We start from the raw sequence: 23,799 nt of genomic DNA on the forward strand, positions 1-23,799 counted from the left end.
TCTTGACAAGTGGACAGATTGGGTGTGCAGTCCAGCACCCCAAGACTCATCCAGAGGCTTTCGTGTAGATGAAGTGGATTCTTCCTCCTTTAGCCTATTTGTCAAATAGCATCTGAAACCCTCTTCAGGTGGGAATTAACAGGCCATCTTACTCTGAATTAACTCCTGCCCTCGTGGGAAAATTCATCTGAACATCTTGGAACTAACAAGCTGTGTGCTCAACTTCACTCAAAGGTTAGTTCTAATTGTATCTCATCCTCCATCCATCCTTTGTCTACTTAAGACTGTAAGATCTTGGGACAGGAACCTTTGTCTTCATCTCATAGCTGTATGTAAAGTGCTAAGCAAACAATAATTCTTATTTCTATAGAGTTAGGGACTGCTGAGGTGGCATTTTTCTTCTGTTCCCTCCATTTGAAGTGGGTTAGGTATTCTTCCCCCTACAAATTATCTTTGAGGCTGAAATTTAGCCTCATTTGGCGTGCAGCCCACAAAGTGGTTTATTTTGAAAGTGTTAAGAAAATCTGTCAACATGTGACTTAGAGTGTAAAACAGGACTTTTCAGTAGCCATTCTGCTGCTACTGATATTATATTTGGCTAACTCAGAAACAATTTGGATTTAAAACTTCAAAAGTGTCTTGTGAGTATCAGTGAGTCTGTAAAAATCTTCATTTCCTAATCAATGTTCATTAGTGAGTTATTCTCCATGTATAGAGTATGTTCTCTTCCCAACTATTTAAGTCCCTAAATTCTTGAATCTTCAGACTCTCTGTGCTCCATAACAAGGTATCCTTTTCCTGCAGTGTTGAAGCGTTGTCCTTCTCTTTTCCCTACACACTTTAACTAATTCTATATATTCCTGTTTGGGTCTCTCCCCAATGCCATTGCAGGTTTTATTTCTACTCATTTGTAATGTGGTAGCACCTAGACGCCAAGGCCTCTTTGTGCTAGGTACTGTAAAAACATATATACTGTCTATACGCCTTCATAAGCTGAATATTTTTGGTAAAAAAGTGATGCATCAAAGAGTGGGGGTCGGCTTATAAATGGGTCTACACCAAAATTTGATGATTTTAAACTCTATGGAATCATTGAATATCTAACACATTGTCGTTTTGTTTACCTGGAGCATTCACAGGCACGGAGCCCCTCAGCTCCCAGTGGCTGAGGTTTGCGTTCCCAGCCAATGGGAGCTGTGGGAAGTGGCAGGGCCGGGAGCCAAAGTTTTCCAACCCCTGAAATATAAGGTTGGCTTATGAAAAGGTCATACAGTTTTTGCTATTTTTACTATCCATTTTGCGGGGGTCGGCTTATAAACGAACAGGCTAATGAACAAGTATATATGGCAGCAAAGAGAGAGTCCCTGTCTCAAAAAGCTTATAATCTAAGTGTAAGATTACAGACAACAGGTTGATGCAACAAACAGTTGTGGGTAAGGCAAGAGAGACCAAGAAACAGTGAGATGATGTTGGTCAGCATGATAATTAGTGATCACAAATCTGAGCCAGTTCATGAAAAGCCATGTCTTGTTGCTTATATTTTTCCTGGTCAAATTATATCCTTTTTCACCTTAATTATAGTGTCCCCAGCCACTTCCTTACAAATGGATTGTAATACTTCCTTCCATTGCACCTTGCTACTTGGTTCCCCAAAATCTACTTTCATTGTACTAGTGCAATGTGTGAGTTCTCCATTTCTCACTAAATCCAAGTAGCTCAGACTTCACTCCATTCTTTCTAGGTCCAATGATGAAACCATTAGTTGTATCACACCACTTGCTCCCATAATGCCCCTCTAGCCAGTCAAAGTAGGTAAGGTAAGACTGAAACTTCTGCAAGTATTTCTCTGCTGACAGCCCTATGCGGTCTAGGACAGCTGCCTTCACCACCTTGTAGTCCTTGACCTGGTCGCTGCTCAGTGCCATATAGATTGCTTGAGCCTTGCTGGCCAGAGAGGGAGCCAGTTGTAGGGCCCAGGTTTCCCTATCCCATCCGGCACCCATGGCTACCTGCTCAAAGGTACAAAGAAAGGCGTCCGTCCGGGTCATCGGCAGGGCCCATCTTACATAGGCCTAACGTCGTTGTGTGGGTGCCCTCACCTGTCCCCAGTCTTTGTAGAAGCTGCTGCACTTTGGCCTGCTCCTTTATAAATTCCTGGAGAGTTTTCTGTTGCTCTGCCTGCCAGGTGAGTAAGGCCTGCCTCTCTAGATGGTAGGATTGCTGGAAGGCTTGCAGTGCCTTCTGCATCTCCTCCTGTTGCTTTGCTAGCCACTGCAGGGTTCCCTCCATCTCTGGGCCGCCAAGATCTTGCGCTGGCTTCAGATCCCGGACAAGCCCCCACATGTAGTGAGATGCACACTGGGCCCCTCTGGTTTAGGCCCCCATTGCCCTCTCCAATCAGTCAGGAACACCTCAGCTTGATGCAACACCAGTGTTCTTTATTTACAGTTATTTTCCTGCCACCACTTTCCACCTATGTACAGGTTTCACAGCCAACTTTGCCAAGTGCAGGCCTGGCCAGCAACAGACCAGAAGACTCCCACCTCCCTCTGTGCCTGGCCTTTCTCTCCCCCTACCCCCTTCCTCTGGCTTCCTCCCAGCCTTTATAGTCATGGCTAATGAGGCTGGCAGGTGCTGCCTGTTTCCAAACAGACAGAGGGCTATTCACCCAGCCCCAATCCATTCCCCTTGATTGGGGCTGGAGTGGCAGGGGCTGAGTAAGTGTTTCTCACTCTGCACCCTGTCACAGATACTGACTCCAAGCAGATGCATGGGATTCCCTATATCGGGATGGCCTCCATCTTCCATGTCATCTGTGTCTCATTCTTCATAAACATCAGAACATGTGTGAAACATCAAGTCTATTATGTTGGTCTCTTTCTCTTGTGACATCATCTAAAGCTGCTCCTAGGAGTGGTCTCTGCATTTCTGACTGTTAATCACTGTCTCTGGTTCACACAGGTACTGGCAGGGCTGCAGTTCCTGCATACAAATTGTCAGATTATCCATACAGACATCAAGCCAGAGAACATCTTGCTGCAGTTGGACGAGGAGAGTCTCCAGAAGCTTTTGCATGACACAGCTGCCTGGAACCAAAGCATAAATCTGGGCCTAAAGAAACCAGGTAGGTATAAAGGGTAAAGATGTGCAGAGTTTAGTACAGGAAGTGGGACTCACACAGGTGCTAGGATTCCTGTGAGGAACAAGAACATTCCTGCTTACTGCACCCCAACCTCAGCCTATGGAGACTTCATACCAAGGGTAAATATACAGTAGGATAAATTCCTGCATTGGCTGGTGAGAGGCCATTGGCCTAGATGACCCTGTATTGGTAGGTCTTTTCCATCTCTTGCTTCTAGGAGCAAGCCCATCTGTCTCATATACCAACCACTCAAACCCCAGTCAAGGTCTGTTTGTGTATAGACATGCTGCTGCAGATGGGTTTGTGTGCAGGAACAAGTGGAAAGTTATGAGCATTTGCTGATGCCTTTCCATCACTTCTGAGCAATTACTCACAGCCTTACAGTACAATACAGCTCCACCTTGCATAGCACTTTTCATGCTAATTGTAGCCCAAAGTACTTTGTTTTAACCATGCAAAGGCCCATCTCTGGTATCTGATGTTTAAGGAGATCTGTGTTTACTGCTCTTCTTCAGACTTATATAGGCGTTGCAATGACTTCTCAGGATCTCTTCATCTCAGTGCTTCCTCTGGTTGTGAATAGTATCTGTGCAACTCAATGGGCTAATGTCTTTCCTGTGTCCTCTTTCACCTGGGGCAGTCTGTGAGGCCAGGAATCAGTGCAGCCAGACCAACAGCCTTCATAAAGAGCAAAGGCTGGAAAATAAAACCCTCCCTTGTTTTTTTTGTTTGTTTGTTTTTTGCTTTATGCACTGGCTTCTGTGACTTTAAAATAAAACATTCTCATTTGAGACTTCTATTTTCTCCAAGACAGTTTAACAACAGCCACAGTCAAGATCAAACTCCTGTTTCACAAAGCTCAGTGTACTGGCATCAAGAGCTGATTGGACAGGCTCTCGTGTCTCAGAGAATACAGTTATCCAAATAAATGTCCTTGCCTGAGTGGGGCACCAGCAAGGCCCAGTTGCTTTCCATTAGTCCCAGAAAAATTGACGAAATAGGAATTCCTATCCAGCCACTCTTTGCCCAGTTAAATTTATCACCATACATCTGAGAACCATGTCTGACAACCAGAATAAGAGAGGAGCATTGTATTTGCACAGGAATGGAAACAAATCTGATCTGCTGAAAGGTAGCAGCAGCCTCAAAATTATGCAATTCATGGGGACATCATGATGAGATGGACATGCAGCTCCCCCTGCTATTCTGACTCTGTTGATGCCCCTCAATCCGGCACTGCAGCATCTCCCCCACTCCCTCCTACAGATCTGCTGATGCCCTTTAGTCCTGCCCACACATATACACAGCTCTATCCAGGGCTGGCGCTTCCATTTAGGCGACCTAGGGCACCAGGATTTGGGAGGGCGGCAGACTGCTCCGGTGGACCTCCCGCAGGCATACCTGCGGACGGTCCGCTGGTCCCCCGGCTCTGGTGGAGCATCCACAGGAACGCCTGTGGGAGGTCCACCAGAGCTGCGGGACCTGCGAGCCAACCCTGTGCCTAGGGCGCCAAAAACCTTGGCGCCGCTCCTGGCTCTATCACTGCAAACTAGTCCTCACTTGTGGTCCAGACAGTCACATTTGACAATAAATCTTCAGAGGAGAACATCTAGTTCATGTTCTCAGTGTGTTAAACTACTATATTCTATTCTGTTCTATTTAGGTTCTTATTCTGAGAACGCTACTTCCTTTCTGTAATTTAAACACAACACCAGCACTTGTATTCTGAGTCTTTGCACCAGAGATATTCCTCACCTTCTAGGAATGATTTGGGAAATGTAACACATTTTATGTCAGAGTTTGTCTTGTGGTGCTGCTATTTCATGGACCTAATGTTTTGGGGTGAATGATGACACTAAATTACTGGCAGATTTTTGCTTGAATCAAGCTTGCATGATAGTGTATGACATATATTGACAAGCATTTCATTGTAAAGTAACATAATCTGGAAGATATTTGAGGGAAAGGGACGTCTTTTCCAAGATAAAAATCAAAAGGTAGCTGGTCACCTTTCAATTTTCAGAGCAGATTCTGTCTGCCAGATGTCAATACCCTGCAGGGGTCACATTTCCTCTTGCTGATGTTGACAGAGGAGAAAAGCCAGTGCTATCGCTGTGATCTGAGGGACTCAGTAGGACATGCTCTTTCCCGAGTCAGTGTTGGGCCCCAGTGCTCGGCTTGGTGCGAAGGGAACTGTGACAGGTTGGATCACAGAAACTCTCTGGGAGCTGCTACCTGTTGCGCCAAGACTACCTCTACCCCTGCTTTCCCTGCCAGCTCAGGACCCCAGCACCCTGTGTTGCTGAGCCAGACACACCTGTCTGCTCCAACACAGACCCAGGGTCTGAATTACTTGTCCCAAAACTGCAGGTTTACCTGAAAGCAGCTAACAGAAGTGTTCCTGTCTTTAACACTTAGATGCCCAACTCCCAATGAGGTCTAAACCCAAATAAATCCATTTTACCCTATATAAAGCTTATGCAGGGTAAAATCATAAATTGTTCACCCTCTATAACACTGATAGAGAGAGATGCACAGTTGTTTGCTCCCCCAAGTATTAATACATACTCTGAGTTAATAAGTAAAAAGTGATTTTATTAAATACAGAAAGTAGAATTTAAGTGGTTCCAAGTAGTAACAGACAGAACAAAGTAAGTCACCAAACAAAATAAAATAAAGTGCGCACATCTGTGTTTAATCAAACCGAATATAGATAATCTCACCCTCAGAGGTGCTTCAGGTTTTTGTTTTTTTTCCAGACTGGACACCTTCCAGGCCTAGGCACAATTCTTTCCCCTGGTACAGCTCTTGTTCCAGCTCAGGTGGTAGCTAGGGGATTCCTCATGGTGGCTCCTCTCTCCTCTTCGTTCTGTTCTACCCCTTTGTATATCTTTTGCATAAGGTGGGAATCCTTTGTTCCTCTCTGGGTTCCCACCCCCTCCTTCTCAATGGAAAGACACCAGGTTAAAGATGGATTCCAGTTCAGGTGACATGATCACATGTCACCGCAAGACTTCATTGCCCACTTGCCAGCACACAGTATACAGGAAGACTTACAGGTACGACACACCCATCTGCAGACAATTGTCCTTGTTAATGGGAGTCATCAAGATTCCAAACCACCATTAATGGCCCACACTTTGCATAATTACAATAGGCCCTCAGAGTTATATTTCATATTTCTACTTTCAGATACAAGAGTGGCATATTTATACAAATAGGATGATCAAACTCAGTAAATTATAAGCTCTGTAATAAGCAACAAAGAGTCCTGTGCCACCTTATAGACTAACAGATGTATTGGAGCATAAGCTTTCGTGGGTGAATATCCACTTCGTCAGACGAGCTTGTGTTCCAGTACATCTGTTGGTCTATAAGGTGCCACAGGACTCTTAGTCTGGATCTGTAAAAAGCAACAAACACAGCTACCCCTCTGAAGCTTTGTAATGATACCTTACAAGAGACCTTTTGCATGAAGCATATTCCAGTTACATTAAATTAGCATATTTTTATAAAATTATATAGACTGCAACATCACAGGAACTGCGATGCAGAGTGGGGTAAGTGACTGAATAGGGGCACTCTTCCCTCAGAGTTGGTGCTGACCCCAATGCTCCACTTCAGACAATTACAGGCTGTTTTTCTAAAATCCTCTTTCCAGTCTAACTGGATATCAAATTCTTCTTTGTGTCCTCTTCTTAGCACATAGAAGTTTCAGTGGTGTGTAAAGAGGAATCACCTCTCTGTAAAGCACTGTAGGATTCTTTGGGCTGAAAGGCATTAGATAAAAGCAAAAACATACATGAATGATCTGTGTTGAATGATATACCTGTTAGTTTGGAGACAGAGAGACAAGAGGGGTGAGGTAATATCTTTTATTGGACCAACTGCTGTTGGTGAGAGAGACAAGCTTTGGAGCTACAGAGAGCTCTTCCTAAGGTCTGGGAAAGGTACTCAGCGTGTCACAACTAAATACAAGATCAATCAGATAGTTTAGCTTAAGTGCTTAGCACATATTCTAAGGGATCATTCAAAGTGAAGTGGCTGGATAACACCCCTGTAGTCATAGGACAAAAGGGGGATTAGTGGGTTACAGATTGTTATAATAATCCATAAATCCAGTGTCTCTCTTAAAACCATAATTTTTTGTATCTACAAAAATTGTGAATTTAAGCTCTGGTTTTTTTTTTCATACAGGAATTCTTGCCGATCAATTGGATCATTGCAATATAATGAAAATGGGAGTGAAAATTGCAGACCTAGGCAGCGCATGCTGGACCGTGAGTCAGTTTCAGCTCTCAACCCCCAGGATGAAGGAGCCTGTTCTCTCTTTTCTGACTCTGATCTTAGTGTCTGCCCATCATTGCACATCTCCTTGAAAAGTTTTATTGTGCTGTGAAAGAGAGATTGATTTCATCTTGTAATGTGTGTTTGTCCTCTGCACTCCCAGCTCAGAGCTGAGCTCTGTACTCTGGGCCATGCTGCATGCTTTGGGCAAGTATGTGCATACAGTTAGCTTCTACAACTAGAAATGTCAAACAATGTCAGTCCAGTAGAAGATTTCAGAGCGCTAGACGTGTTAGTCTGTATCAGCAAAAACAGTGAGGAGTCCTTGTGGCACTTTAGAGACTAACACATTTATTTGGGCATAAACTTTCATGGGCTAGAACCCACTTCATCAGATGTATGGAGTGGAAAAACAGGAGCAGGTATAAATACATGAAAGAATGGGAGTTGCCTTACCAAGTGTGAGGTCAGTATAACAAGACAAATTATTTAACAGCAGGATACCAAGGGAGGAAAAATAACTTTTGAAGTGGTAACGAGAGTGGCCCATTTCAGACAGTTGACAAGAAGGTGTGAGTAACACTAGGGGGAAATTAGGTTTAGGTTTTATAATGACCCAACCACTGCCAGTCTTTATTCAGGCCTAATCAGATGGTGTCCAGTTTGCAAATTAATTCCAGTTCTGCAGTTTCATGTTGGAGTGTGTTTCTGAATTTTTTTTGTTGAAGAATTGCCACTTTTAGGTCTGTTATTGAGTGACCAGAGTGATCACATCTTCTTGTCAACTGTCTGATATGGGCCACTTTTGTTACCACTTCAAAAGTTATTTTTTCTCCCTTGGTATCATGCTATTAAATGAATTATCTCATTAGACTGACCTCACACTTGGTAAGGCAACCCCCATCCTTTCATGTATTTATACCTGCTCCTGTATTTTCCACTCCATGCATCTGATGAAGTGGGTTCCAGCCCATGAAAGCTTATGCCCAAATAAATGTGTTAGTCTCTAAGGTGCCACAAGGACTCCCCATTGTTTTAGTCCAGTAGAAATGTCTAATCATGAAGAGAATGAAGGGAAATCACCCCAGGTGTTGTGGGGCTCAGCCTGTAGATCTGCTGTATCCTGCATGAGATTGGGTGTATGCATTCAGCGTGTTCCATCCATGGTCTGTACCACTATGTCCTGGACTTTGCTGTGATTTTCTTTGTTTTTAATCAGTTGTGAACCACTAGCTATAGTCCATCCTTTCTGTTTCAGTACAAGCCCCTTTCCAAAGAGATCCAGACCCAGCCATATCGAGCCCTGGAAGTTCTTCTTGGGTTAGATTACAGCACTCCTGCAGATATCTGGAGCACAGCCTGCCTGGTAGGGACTCTCAGCCCAATGGACATGGTGATTGCAGAGCACCACAGATGTGAATATGAATGACACACCAGCCAGGGCCGGCACTACCATTTAGGCAGCCTAGGCAATTGCCTAGGGTGCCAGGATTATTGAGGGGGTGGCATTTTGCCGGGGGGGGCAGCAGGTGGCTCCGGTTGACCTGCCGCTGCGGAGGGTCGGCTGCTCCCGTGGCTCCGGTGGACCTCCCGCAGGCATGCCTGCGGCAGCTCCACCAAAGCCACGGGATCAGCACAGGGGGCAGCGAAATGGCCGTGTGCCTAGGGCGCGAGAAACCCTGGCTCTGGTCCTGACACCAGCAACCCCGTGAGAATATCTGTCCTCAGCCATTAGTTTATTTTACTGCATTTGGGAGTAAGATGAATCTTGTCTGAAGAAATCATGTGAGAAAAATAAGCACTCTGCAAATACCAACTTCTGTTCAAAGTTGTACTGCAGATAAAGCTCCTCTTAATTGTCTTGTCCCTATATTGATTACAAGGCAATTAATACCCTATATATGGAACCTAACATATGTCAGACTGAACCAGATATACACTGAGATTTACCCAGACAAAGGGGAATGTGATGTCTGTGGTGGCAGAGCAGGGACTTGTCGGCACCTGCATGTGTTTCCTTATCTTAGGAACTCTCCTGTGTCATGGAGTATTGGAGAAGTGAAAAATGGGATGGTGCTGAGGGAGTGGAGGGACTGGTGAAGAATGACTCTCTTGACTGTCTGGCTTGGGCACTGAGTGGATTAATAGGCTACTTCATTTCCAGGCATTTGAAATGGTGACCGGCAAGTGCCTTTTTGAACCCCAGGCTGGGAAATATTTCTCCAGAGATGATGGTAGGATTCTGTCATTTTCAGTGACTTCACTGATGAAAGGATCATAAAATCTAAATATCCAGCTTCTTGTTTTCCCCCATTCTCTCTCTCTCTCTCTCTCTCTCTCTCTCTAGATCACATTGCACGTATCATTGAACTCCTGGGAAGAATTCCTCCTAAAATTATTTTCTCCTGGAAACAGTCATCAAAATTCTTCAGCAGACAAGGTGAAAATAGGAGCTGGGGAGTTATCCAGAAAGGCATAGGTGCTGACTCCGTGGGTGCTCCGGGGCTGGAGCACCCATGAGGAAAAAATGGTGGGTGCTGAGCACCCACCGGAAGCCCCTCTATCAGCACCTCCCCTCCCCCCCAGTTCTTCCTGCCCAACAGCGGGCCCCGCCAATCAGCTGTTCTGCGGAGTGCAGGAGGCTGGGGGCGGGGAGGGGAGGAGCAAGGATGCAGCAAACTTGGGGGACGGAGCGGAAAGGGGTGGAGCGAGGGTGGAAAGATGTGGGGCGGGGCAGGGGTTTGGCCTCATGGGAAGGGGTGGAGTGAGGGCAGGGCCTGGGGCAGAACCAGGGGGTCAAGCACCCCCCAGCACAATGGAAAGTTGTCGCCTGTGAAGAAAGGTGCAGATCTCTGACTCACCCCTAAATAACTTGCTCCTTGAAAAACAAACAAAAATCTATCTTAAGCAAAGTTCTCTGTAAGCAAGGAGGAGAGCTGAAGACTCCATGAAGTCCTCTAGGACCTTGCTATGCCAACCTGTTGACTTGAGAGTTACTCAGGAGATGAATGCCAGTACAAAATTCTAAAGTTAGTAGGAGTTTCGTAGTCAGTGAGGACTAAGAAATATCCCAAAAGGAACTAGAGAGTCAAAATGTGGGATGAAAATAACTAAATGAGAGTCAAGCTGGAAGAAGCCTGAAATTTGGGTATTATGCTGACAGAGGACAAGCACATTCTCTTTCCAACTCCACCGCCTTTGCCTCCAGCCCAGTCTGTCTAAAACAAGGGTAGGCAATCTATGGCACGCGTGCCAAAGGCAGCACACAAGCTGATTTTCAGTGGCACTCACACTGCCCGGGTCCTGGCCACAGGTCCGAGGGGCTCTGCATTTTAATTTAATTTTAAATGAAGCTTCTTAAACATTTTAAAAAATGTATTTGCTTTACATACAATAGTTTAGTTATATATTATAGACTTAGAGAGAGAGACCTTCTAAAAACATTAAAATGTATTACTGGCATGTGAAACCTTAAATGAGAGTGAGTAAATGAAAACGCAGCACAGCACTTCTGAAAGGTTGCTGACCCCGGTCTAAAATGTGCATCTCCTTTCTTTGAATCTCTTTGCTGCCTCTCCCTTGGCTCATCAAGTTTAAACATTTTGTCCTTGACTCCAAGGCCCTACCTAGCACTCTTCCTCCCCACTTTCCCACTTAGTCTCTTACTATGGTCCTTTCTCCACTCAGCCAGTGAAACAGCCTCAAACAGGGATTTCCCTCCTCCTCCCCCACCATTTTTGTGAACTAGTTACGTGCAGTGTTGCCAGTTTAGTGACTTTTTTTGTGTGGAAATTTGAACTGAAATTGAAACATTAATACATACTTTAAAAGCATATAAAGTGTATGATAAAATATGTGTATCTGAAAATATAATAGATTTGAAAAGTATGAACATAGACTAGCTTCCTTATACAGCTGTTGTTTTTATGATGATGTCAGTGCATTCATTTTCGTGATGTTGGCCAAATTATGATTTGTAATCAAAGTCTAACCAAGCTCTCCCTGACAGCTAGTGATGAGCTGGGGCTGGGGGAAAAGGCTTCAGGACCAGATTGTATTTACATTCACACCTAATCTACCTAGGTATCCAGCAAACAGAGCTGTGTTGCCCAAGTGATAGATTTTGGCTGGGGTTGGGTTACAGATCACTTGAGTGCGGGGTGGGGGGTAATGTAATGTTGTTGTTCTTATTGTATGAGTAAAGGGCAGTAGAACTGTACTTAGCTTGTGCTGATTGAGGGCATCAAGAGAGAGGGTGGGGCCAGGTGTTTTGCTTGATGGTTTGCCCGAGTCACAAGTACTATTTGACCTGCCCCCTCCACTGTTTAAAGATGGACTTTGCCCCAGGCAGGGCATGCCCCGGTCTCTGAGTTTAAGCCCTGCGTGGACTGAAACAGGCCTATTCCAGTAAGTGACCCCCACAACAGTTGCCTCAAGTGCTTGGGGGGATCACATGTGAAGGACAAGTGCCATATTTGTAAAAACTTTTGTCCTAGGACTTAGAGGAAGCAGGATATTCATTTGCAGGCTCTCCTCATGGAGGCTTCCCTTCATCTGGTTTCCGAGCTGTCCCACTAAGATTCACCGAGTGCCTCAGTCTCAGTGCACAGCACACCACCAGCACCAAGCTCCACCTGGCTCCCTGTCACCTGTTCCCAAAAAGAAAGCAAGGAAGCATGGTTCCCTGGCACCAGACAAGAAGGGCCATGGGACATTGGGCAAAGGACCCAGTTCAGGCTGCCAGGCCACTCTGGAGCCACATGGACATGCCTCCCTGGTTGGGGCCCTTAGCCCCTTAAATGATCCACCACCAACTCCCAGGAATGGTATGGGACCCTGTAGTGGGGTACTTACCCTGCTCCTACCCTGAACAGCTTAAAACAGCCCTGGGAGAGGGCTGTAGCAGGGAAAGCAGCTACTAGGCTGATTGGGGAAGCAGCCGCAGCTGGGCCACACCCCAATCAGGCCTCAGCTGGCCCTATATAAGAGGCTGGGAGCCAGGAGCTCAACAGTCTCTCTCTGCGTTCAGAGAGAGAAGAGCCTGGCTGCAGGGAGGTTAACCAGGTATCTGGAGTGGAGCAGGGCTGGGAAAAGGCCAAGGGGGCTGGGGAGCTCCAGCCTAGGAAAGCCCCAGGCTGCAGGCCTGGTAAGGCCTATTTGGTACTGGGTTGCAGGGGCAGCCCACAAGTAGCCAGAGGCAGCAGGTCCAAACCCCTTTGCCTGTGATGAGTGATTTATACTGCAGTCTTACCCAGTGAACAGGGGCTAGATGGAGACTGGGCAGTAGCCAAGACTGAGGCAAGGTGGGGATAGTGGATGGAGGTTCCCCTGGGAGGGGGAGACCCAGAACTGTGAGGGGTTACTGCCAGGGGGCAGCACCCCAGACAACAGGGCACTGGGTCTGGGAGGGACACGAGTGCCAAGCAGTAGCAGGACACTGGCCTGCAGAGGGCGCATCAATGGCTGGAGAGCTAATTCCCGGAGATGACAGCGAGAGTTGCTGCAGGGGTGAGTCCCGCATCGTCACAGACCCAAACCCCTGATGGGATCGACTCCTTCCCAAGAGCCGAGAGAGCACAGGCCTCCGCCCGCCCCGCCCACACAGCATGTGCCACAGGAAAGGGCAAAGGTTCCCTATGAGGGCAAGCCAGCCGCTAAGACCCCTCCGGGGGCAGGGAGTGCTACTGATCCCTCGAGACAAGACAATGCTCTCCACCTTCACACTGCAGATCGCTGGAGATCCTCTCAGGCTCACCCTCGGTCACTGGTACCGCGATCACAGTCCCTGCCGTCTTGAGGCAGATCGCCTAGAGGGAGGTGCCTGTCTCCGTACTACCAGCACCATTCGCCCTCCCGCCAGTCGTCCTCTCAGCACAGATCTCAGTTGTCTGCCCTGCAGGAGCGCTCCCCCTCACATCTCTGGTCTCCCCAGTACCAGTCCCCTCGATACCAGCACCGATTCTCTTGCTCCGGGCATTGATCTCCAGGGGTGACGGTCAGCAGACAGATTCAGGCGTCGACAGCCCCACCATGGTCACCGGAAGGGGATTCCTCTGGCATGGAAGAGCAGCTCAGCCTCTCACCTAAACTCTACTGGTGCGATTGGGCACCTGAGGCCACATCGACATCGATGGCACCATCTTTGCAGCATGGCCAGTGGCCAGCGCAGTGGCCTTATTAGAGCATGTCGGGAGTGCCGGTCACGTTGATGCCCTCTTCACACCGTGCATCTGCCGCCACCCTGGAGCAACAGTTGGTGGCACAAACGGCACCGGGCTCTGTTGGTGCATGAGGCGAGCCCTTTGGCAGCCCATCCAGGGTCTGCAAGGAGAAGGGACAGGGACAGAAGTTTCAACCATTGCTGCCGTCCTTTCTCCTCCCACTTGCCTGTACAGTCCACTCCTGCAAAGCATCTCAGGGGTCAGAAGCGCTCATTTCGAGGGGGCACTCGAGAGTGATGCCTCAGTCAGCTCCCAGGTTCCCAGGACCCTGTTCTCTCCTCAGCCAGCTTCGGCCTGGGCGCAGGTCACCCCAGACCACTGGGTGCAGGACATAGTGTCACAAGGCTATAGTTTTCAGCTGCCCCTCCCTCTCGTCTCCCCTGCTTCCCATCCCTTTTCAGGGACCCTTCTCACAAGCAACTCCTTGTTCATAAAGTCGAGAACTTCCTGTGCTTGAGGGCAGTGGAGGTGGTCCCTCAGGACATGACAGGAAAGGGGTTCTACTCCCACTACTTCCTAATCCCGAAAGCAAAAGGGGGCCTCAGACCCATTCTGGATCTGTGATGATGCCTCAGCAAGTCTCTCAAGAAGTTGAAGTTTCGCATGATTTCCCTGGCTTCCATCATCCCCTCCCTGGATCCAGGAGACTGATATGCTGCCCTTGACCTGAAGGATGCTTATTTCCATATTCTAAAGTTTCAGGTGTTTCCTCTGTTATAGTGGGCGGATGCCATTTCCAATTCACTGCGCTCCCCTTTGGCCTCTCATCGACCCCAAGGGTCTTCACAAAATGTATGGTGCCAGTGGACGCTTATCTGAGATGTTGAGGGGGTCCAGGTCTTCCCAAATCTCAATAACGGGCTCATCAAGGGCAAGTCTCGGGAACAAGTGCAGAGAAGCCTCGATCTGCCATGACCTGGGCCTGTTGGTAAATGAGAAAAACTCCACCTTAAGGCCAGTCCAATGCATAGAGTTGAGAGGGGCGGTTCTCAACTCCACGCAAGCCAGAGCCTTCCTTCCAAAGGCATGTTTTCAGGCCATATCGGACCTGATCTCCTATGTGAGACCCACCCGTTCACCACGGCTCATGCCTGCCTATGGTTGTTGGGCCACATGGCCACTTGTACATATGTGGTAAGTTGTGCCAGGCTCCACCTCAGGCCTCTGCAAGTGTGGTTGGCCTCAGTTTACATCCCCAACAGGCACAACCTAGACTGGGTAGTCAGGGTGCCGGATCACATCCTATCATCCCTGGAATGGTGGATGAACCCCGGGTCAGTGTTGCAGGGAGTTCCCTTCGCAGCTGCATCCCTGTCACTGACCCTGGTCTCTGATGTTTTGGGCCTGGGCTGGGGAGCCCCCCTGGGTGAGCTCAGCATGCAAGGTCTCTGGCTGTGAGATGATCTGGCCCTCCACTTCAACGTCAGGCAGCTCAGGGGCAAGGTGGTGCAGGTCCTAACAGATAATACTGGTGCGGTGTATTACATCAACAGGCAGGGAAAAGCCAGGTCATCAGGCCTTTGTCAAGTTCTCAGCCTTTGAGACTTCTGTGAGTGGCAGGCCATTCATCTGGTAGCTGCACATCTGCCCAGGAGCAGGAGCATGTTTGCAGATCACCTTAACAGGACCTTCTCGTCTCACCACGAGTGGTCGCTCCATCTGGAGGCAGCTAGCATGATCTTCCAGAAGTGGGGGACTCACCAGGTGGACTTGTTCGCATTCCGTCAGAGTAGGAAATGCCACGTGTTCTGTTCACTCTGGGGGATGGACGGGGTTCCCTGTCAGATGCTTTCCTGCTCCCATGGTCAGGGGCCCTGATGTATACCTTCCTGCCAGTGCCATTGATCCACAGAGTCCTCGTGAAGATCAAACAGGACAGGGTGAAGGTTATCCTGATAGCCCCCGAGTGGCTTTGCCAGCATTGATTCAGCATGCTGCTGGACCTTGTGGTAGCTGCCCCTCTGCAACTAGCTTTTTGGCTGGATGTGCTGGTCCAGAACCATGGCAGTCCTCTGCTCGAGAACTTGGTGGAGTTGCATTTGACAGCATGGCTAGTGCATGGCTGAATGTGAAAGAGCGGGAATGCTCGGCCCGGGTTCAACAGGTCTTGCTGGGTAGCAGAGCAACTTACCTGACCAAGTGGAAAAGGTTCATGTGCTGGGCTTCAAAACGACATATCCAGGCTGAGCAGGCCTTGCTGCAGATTATTCTGGATTATCTTCTGCACCTCAAATCCAGGGCTTGTCCTTGTCATCAGTCAGGGTCCACCTGGCCACTGTTTTGGCTTTTCACCCTCCATTCCAGGGCAGGTCGATCTTCACTCACAACATGACAGCCTGGTTTTTGAAAAGTCTGGAGCGTCTCTACCCTCATGTCCAGGAGCCTGTCCTTCCTGGGACTTGAATCTCATTCTGTTGAGGCTCATGGGGCCTTTTTTTGAACCTCTGGCTTCCTGCTCTCTTCTCCTTCTCTCCTGGAAGATTTCAGTCCTGGTTACAGTGATGTCTGCCCGCAGGGTGTCTGAGATCAGGGCTCTTATTTCAGAACCGCCTTACATATTCTACCAGAATAAGGTCCAGCTGCGACTGCACTCAGCGTTCCTGCCCAAGGTAGTTTCCCAGTTTCATACCAGCCAGGACATTTACTTGCCTGTCTTCTTCCTGAAGCCTCATAAATTGGAAAAGGAATGCAGGTTGCATGCCCTGGATGTCGGGAGGGCGCTGGCTTTCTATATCGACAGGACAAGGCCATTTTGCAGGTCAACGCAGCTGTTTGTTGCAGTGGCAGACAGGATGAAAGGTCGCCCAGTGTCTGCTCAAAGGATTTCATCCTGGATCACAGCCTGCATCTGATACTGCTACAAGCTGGTGAAAGTGCCTCCACCAGCAATAGTCACGGCGCGCTCAACTAGAGTGAAAGCATCATCAGTGGCTTCTTGGCTCAGGTGCCCATCTAAGAGGCCTGTAGAGCTGCTACCTAGTCATCTGTCCACACATTTACATCCCATTGTGCGCTTACCCAGCAGGCCCGGGACGATGCTGGCTTCGGCAGAGCAGTGCTGCAAGCTGCAAGACCGTGAACTCTCAGCCCATCTCCACTGGCACTGCTTGTGAGTCACTTAGAACGGATTCGACATGAGCAAGCACTCGAAGAAGAAAAAACGGTTACCTACCTTTTCGTAACTGTTGTTCTTCAAGATGTGTTGCTTATGTCCATTATCCGCCCTCCTGCCCCTCTGTTGGAGTTGCCAGCAAGAAGGAACTGAGGGGGCGTAGGGCCAGCGGCGCCTGATATACTGGTGCATGAGTGCAGCACTCAAGGGGGGCACCACTGTCAACCAGTGTTCCCTCTCATTTTTCCCACCCATGTGTGGAATTTAATTTTATTATGTGCTATAGAGGTGATGTGTCACACATCACCTTCACATTGGTTCACATAACAAATTCATGTGGCGGTTGTGGGACCGACGGGTGCGGAGAGTGGGAGGGAGCTCAGGGCTGGGACAAAGGGTTGGGGTGAAGGTTTGTGAGGGCTCCAGCTGGGGGTGTGGCCTCTGGGGTGGGGCTTGGTGCATGGGGTGAGGGCTCTGGGGTGGGACCAGGGATGAGGGGTTTGGGGTGCAGGAGGATGCTCTGGCAGGAAGAGAAGGCTCCCTGCAGCTCTCTCTCCCCGCAGTAGCACCTGGGCTGGGGGGAGAGGCATCTGTCCCCACTGCAACAGCTCCGGGGCTGGGACTGCAGGATAGAGGCCTCTCCCTTGGTCCCAGCATGGCCACATCTGGGTCCTGGGTCAGGCTAGCCCACCCCGGCAGGTCTTGGCCGCAGCAGAGTTGGGGCCGGTGGAAGGGTTTCCTGGCCACGGCAGGTCTGGGCTGCCCTGGCTGCAGCAGGTTGGCAGCCAGGCTACGTGGGGGCTGGGGGAGGGGCGTCCCTCTCACGGCTGCAGCAGGACCCTGTGCAGGTTCCCTAAGTGCTTACGTGGCGCAAAGTAGATTGCGGCTGTGCAGTTAACAGGAAACGTAGCCACTGACCCTACGGATACTGCTAAGGCAAAAATCTCCAACTACCACGGACGTGGGCACGCGCACACCTAGAATGGAATAGACGTGAGCAACACATCTTGAAGAACAACCATTACAAAAAGATGGGTAACCGTTTACAGATCCAGACTAACATGGCTACCCCTCTGATATAAAAAGATAGGTAACCGTTTTTTCCTTCCATGGTGCCAACAAGAAGTGAGTCAAAAGACAGTCATTATTGATATCTTTCTCATTAATTGTGTATATTTGTAAATTTAATTGACCCATTGGGTACTGAACGTGCCTAACCTGACTTACTGCATGCTCTCTGGGCAAGGACTGTGTCTTTTCTTAAGCGTCTACCAGACTTCTGGGCCTGTAAAAGCAACAATCATAATAAAGAAATTATACATGAATTTGCAGTGAGATATGGCAACAAAAAAGAGCCAATGCATTTTTGGGCTGCATTCACAGAGGTGTCACGGAGCAGGGAGGTGATGGTCTCTGACTTTATGGCCCCTGGTGTAACTGCATCTAAAATATTTTATTCACTTTTGGGCATATTATCACCAGAGCAATGTTGACATAGTGGGGGGAGTTCAAAGATCAGCACAACTGGCTGACAGGTGGCACCTTACCAGTATTGAATAAGTATAAAGAGCGAAGAGCAGGAGAATTATTTAAGATGGTACAGGGAGAATCCAGGAGGAGGTGGTGTGTAATAAACCAGCAAGAGGAGAGGGATTTAGGAGACTTTTATAAGCAACAGTGAAGTATTGTGCTTATGTCGTCTTTGGTAGGTGCTCTCCTACGGATTTCCAGGCTCTTCCCCTGCACTCTGTACAACACCCTAATGGACAGATACAACTGGACAAAGCATGAGGCCGCTCCATTTACTAGCTTTCTTCTGCCAATGCTGGAATACACACCAGCCAAACGGACAACAGCAGTAAAATGCCTCCAACATCCGTGGCTGAGTACCCAGTGTCCAGATCAGCCTTATGACTCTTTCTCTGGAGATGGAAAACAAACTATAAATTTATTCCACAGGACATAGAACTATACCAGATGGCAAATCTGTTGAAGATGCAGGCCATAGAATTCATAGCGGAATTCAAGCATTGGCAGCCTTTCTCTCTCCCACTATGTTCCTGTTCTTTCACCATGCTCCATTCCCCAACACCATAATCCAAATAGCCTGATTGTCTCACTCTTTCCTCAGCAGCTTGTTGTCTGTTACAATGGATCCATCTCCTCTGTTCCTGAACCTAGGTGCTTTTACTCCATTACTTTCCCATTTATTGCCACATCTATGCACCTACCACCAATCTGCCTATGGAGATGGCACAACTAGGGTGACCAGATGTCCTGATTTTATAGAGACAGTCCCGATTTTGGGGTCTTTTTTGTTATATAGGCTCCTATTACCCCCTACCCCCATCCCGATTTTTCACACTTGCTGTCTGGTCACCCTAGGCACAACTCAACTTCCATATTGGTTTCTGCAGAAGCTAGACTTCCATTAAAAGAACAGGAGTACTTGTGGCACCTCAGAGACTAACAAATTTATTTCAGCATAAGCTTTCATGGGCTGCAGCTCACTTCCTCGGATACATGGAATGGAACACACAGCCAGAAGATATTTATACATACAGAGAACCTGAAAAGGTGGAAGTACACATACCAACTGTAAGAGGCCAATCAATTGAGATGAGCTATCATCAGCAGGAGATGTTTGTATGTGTACTTCCACCTTTTCATGTTCTCTGTATGTATAAATATCTTCTGGCTGTGTGTTCCATTCTATGCATCCGAGGAAGTGAGTTGCAGCCCATGAAAGCTTATGCTGAAATAAATTTGTTAGTCTCTAAGGTGCCACAAGGACTCCTGTTCTTTTTGCGGATACCGACTAACATGGCTGCTAGTCTGAAGCCTGTCATTAAAAGAAAAGTTTTTGGTTTCTAGTCCTCTGTGCAGAGATCTCTAACCTGCTGCCTGCTAAATGTGGAAAGTCACAAATAGCTAATGCTGTAGTCTTCTCCCTCAACAGATGTAGAAGAGCTAAGCGCACTGTAGTTTCTCTGAATCAGAGTACAAACTGTGCGAGGAGGATCCACAAAGGGGTTTAATGGTCTGGCAGTGGTACTGCTTCAAGCAGACCTTTAGGGCTAGCTCCCTAACCAAGTAGGGAATGTTCATGGACGCCATCAGTTACTCTAGATGTGAGAAAAGCCCCTTTCCTTGACTTTTGCTTGGGACAGGAATGAGGAAAAGAGGGGACCAGCAAGTCTTTAGTGTGAACTATCTAGTACAGGTTCTCAAACTGGAATCCACGAGGATACTCCAGGGGGTCTGTAAGTCATGTCCAGGACCACCAGGCCCACCAATCAACTCCTCCCCCTTCCTCCCAGTACCTTCTGCAGGCCACAGAAGAGCTGTTCAGTGGTGTGCAGAAGATGCTGGGAGGGAGGGGGGGAAGAGAGGGGACAGGGCTCGCTTGGGGAAGGGGAGGGGCAGGGGTAGAGCAGGGGTGGGAAGATGGGGTGAGACCCTGGGGGAAAGGGTGGAGTGGGGGCGGGGCCTGGGGTTGGGCAGGGGTTGAGCACCCTGGGGAAAATTAGAAGCCAACTTGGAGGTCTATGAAAAGTTTTAAATCAAAATAGGGGCCCTCAGGTTCTAAAGTTTGAGAACCGGTGATCTAGTACATTTTGATAGGTGTTAACTCTGAGTCTAATGATGGTGAGTTGCATGTCAACACTGTTAACTATTTCCATGCTGATCATTTTATCAATGTTACTCAGCTCCTCTGGGATTACAAGTAGGATGGGGGAGAAGAAGAGAACTACCTTCTCCTCTCCTGTTATCTGATCCCAGTACTGCACTCCCTGATGCCATTTCCACAGCCCAGGTACCACATCTGTGGATGCTTCTATCTCACTGGCCTTCCAGGTAGCATTGCATTTGCTGAAGATTTCTTAGTCAGATACTACATCAAAGGATATTCCAGATATTTTGGCTGCAGTGTCTTATTCTGAGATGCGTCTTTATGTTCTTCACATTAAACAGGTCTAATTCTGAAAAGGTGTCAGTTTAATTAATCCCCTTATTCCTGAATGGTTTGTAAGAATATGTAAATACACACTTTGATGGGTCTTGGGAACTGAAGGGTAAAAACACTAAATACAGTAATACCTGTAGGGACTCTGGATTAAGTTTGGCAATTCCTCTGAGTGGTCTGTCTAGACTAGTATCCTTTCTCAGATATTGGCCAGTACTTCATGTTGCATAGAGAGGTGAATGAAAACTCATAATGGACAATTATGCAGCAACCTGCCCCAAAAGGGAAATTTCTTCTTAAACCTGTGTGATGGGGCAAGGTCAGATGGCTACAGTAAAGTACTGAGATACAGGTGTATTAGCCCCAGGCTAAACAAATCCCTAGTACCCTGGTAACCAAATGGCAGTTGCTCCAGGTTAATCAAGGCACCTGGGGCCAATTAAGAGCTTTCTAGAAGGCAGTGGAGATAGCTACATTGATTAGAACACCTGCAGCCAATCAAGGCAGGCTAATTAGGGCACCTGGGTTTAAAAAGGAGCTCACTTCAGTCAGGCAGGGAGCAGCCAGAGGAGAGGAAGTGCATGTGAAGAGCTGGGAGCAAGAGGGCAAGGAGCTGAGAGTGAGAGAGTGTACTGCTGGAGGATTGAGGAGGACAAGCGTTATCAGACACCAGAAGGAAGGTCCTGTGGTGAGGATAAAGAAGGTGTTTGGAGGAGGCCATGGGGAAGTAGCTCAGGGATTTGTAGCTGTCATGCAGCTGTTACAGGAGGCAGTATAGACAGCTGTGATCCACAGGGCCCTGGGCTGGAACCCGGAGTAGAGGGCAGGCCCGGGTTCCCCCCCCAAAACCTCCCAACTCCTGATCAGACACAGGAGAAGTTGACCCAGACTGTGGGTTCCACAAGAGGGGAAGATCACTGAGGTGAGCAAATCCGCCAATAAGCACAGGACCCACCAAGGTAGAGGAGGAACTTTGTCACAACTGGTGTTAGCAGTGGGATATTTGGCATGCACAGCGTGGCGGAAAAAAAGGAAGGTGATAAGAAAAAAAAAAGAGGGTTTATTTTTTTTTTCACACAGTGGATGACGTAGTGTGGGCACTGATACAAGCCACAGCAGTGCAGCAGGAGGCTACCCGTGTCCAGGCAGCCGCCCAACAGGAGGCAGTGCAGCTGCAGCAAGAGACTAATCGCCTGCTGATGCACCAGGCTGCTCAAGACCAAGCTATGTTGCGGGAACTGGTAAACCAGGTAAAGACCCTTACAGAGCTGAACCGTGGCCATGATGGGACGCGGCTCATACGGGCCAGACATTGGCTGCAGAAAATGACACGGGAGGATGATGTAGAGGCATACCTTCTGGCCTTTGAGAGGACAGCCCTACGTGAGGCCTGGCCTAGAGATCAGTGGTCTGGCATCCTTGCCCCATTCCTGTGTGGGGAGGCCCAGAAGGCCTACCATGATCTGCCTGAAGAGGCTGCAGCAGACTACCCCCAGCTGAAAGCAGAGATCCTGGCCAGATCTGGGGTAACAACTGCAGTGTGGGCCCAGCGGTATCACGAGTGGAGGTACCAGGAAGACAAAACCCCGCAGTCCCAACTGTATGACCTCATCCATCTTGCACAAAAGTGGTTGCAAACAGAGTCCCAGAGTCCGGAAGAGATAGAGGTTCTGGTCATCGACCGATACATGAGGGCACTGCCACCAGATCTCCGCAAATGGGTAGGCCAGAACGATCCGTCCATCTATGATGAGATGATCTTGCTGGTAGAAAGACACATGACAGCCAGGGAATTGACCCGACTACCCAAGGAAAGCCCCTTTCATAGCAAACACCCAACTCCAACCCTGGAAGGTGGGGCAGCCAAACCCCTGGGGAGTCCTAGGTGGAGGAAGAGGGGGGCCGAAAACCAGCGGAGACCCCAGAAGGAAGGAATTGGCCTGAATGGGGGAAACCCTGAGACAAACTCCCTAACCCACATGATAGGGGAATGATTAGAAACAATTATAGATGTTATGCATGTGGGGAGTGGGGACACATAGCAGCACAGTGTCCCAGCACCGAGGAGCCTATGCAATGCAACTTGGGGGATTGGGAAGTCCCATGCTCCCTTATCCACCTTGCAGGCGTCGCATTAGCCCCGCATAACTACACCAGGCCTGTGAAGATAAATAGAGTAGAGACTACAGCACTTGTGGACTCGGGGAGTGCTATCACCCTTATATCGGGTAAGCTGGTAAAAAGTAGCCAGCTGCTACAAGCCAAACGCGTAGCAGTGACATGCGTGCATGGGGCCGTGAGCCATTATCCCACTATTCCAGTGGAAATAGAGGTTCAGGGGAACCCCAATGAGGTGACAGTGGGCGTAGTTCCTAAACTCCCATATCCTGTAGTCATTGGGAGGGACTATCCAGGGTTTGATAATTTACTCCCCCTAGAGAGGCTGGAGGGAGATGGGGACCCTGTTGGCAGCAGCTCATCGTTGGGGGAATGTCAACCCCCAATGTTTTCAGAGTTTTCTCAGGATTTATTCTCAGCCCCCCAAAAGGCCCAGAAGACGAAAAAAGAAAGGAAGGCCCCGAAGGCCTTGGGAACCCAGATCCTGACCCAGGGCCAGAAGACCGTGCTAGTAGGCAAATGGACACGAGCAACCATCAGAGAAACTACCAATATGGAGGGTGAGCCGGAGGCTGGCCCCAGCCGTGATGGCAACGAGCCGTTGGAAGAAGCAGAAGCCGGCCCCTGGGAGCTCAGGCAGGTTAGTCCTGGGAGAGAGACTTTCAGGAGGGACCAGGCAGAGGACCCTAATATGATAACGTCAGGAAAGAGGTGGCTGAGATAGATGGGACACCAGTGGAGGGGAAGGTCCGGGGTCCAGGACCCTACTTTATAGTGAAGAAAGATCTCCTGTACCGTGTGGTGCAAATGCAGGAGCAGGAGATACATCAACTTCTGGTGCTACAAAAACATCAAAAAGCCTCGCCCACAGTCACCTGTTTGGAGGACGCCTAGGGGTAGAGAAAACCCAGGCCAGGATCCTGCGGAGGTTCTTCTGGCCAGGAGTACATGA

At 48.6% G+C, this 23,799-nt stretch overlaps 1 protein-coding gene across 9 annotated transcripts in view; it reads left to right on the forward strand.

Annotated features, from left to right (window-relative positions):
* Window positions 1–23,799, forward strand: part of LOC127054115 (SRSF protein kinase 3-like) — a 68,418-nt gene that overhangs the window by 27,248 nt on the left and 17,371 nt on the right. For 6 of the 9 annotated variants that reach the window (XM_050959828.1, XM_050959827.1, XM_050959821.1 and 3 more), the window contains 5 exons: window positions 2,962–3,124; window positions 7,340–7,422; window positions 8,688–8,795; window positions 9,594–9,663; window positions 9,777–9,869. In XM_050959828.1, coding sequence (XP_050815785.1) covers window positions 2,962–3,124; window positions 7,340–7,422; window positions 8,688–8,795; window positions 9,594–9,663; window positions 9,777–9,869 — 517 coding nt within the window. The remainder of the gene's footprint in view (window positions 1–2,961; window positions 3,125–7,339; window positions 7,423–8,687; window positions 8,796–9,593; window positions 9,664–9,776; window positions 9,870–23,799) is intronic. The other 3 variants (XM_050959823.1, XM_050959826.1, XM_050959831.1) reach the window with 3 other exon arrangements.

The sequence above is a fragment of the Gopherus flavomarginatus genome, chromosome 6, assembly GCF_025201925.1.
Source record: "Gopherus flavomarginatus isolate rGopFla2 chromosome 6, rGopFla2.mat.asm, whole genome shotgun sequence".
In the NCBI taxonomy this organism is placed as follows: Eukaryota; Metazoa; Chordata; order Testudines; family Testudinidae; genus Gopherus; species Gopherus flavomarginatus.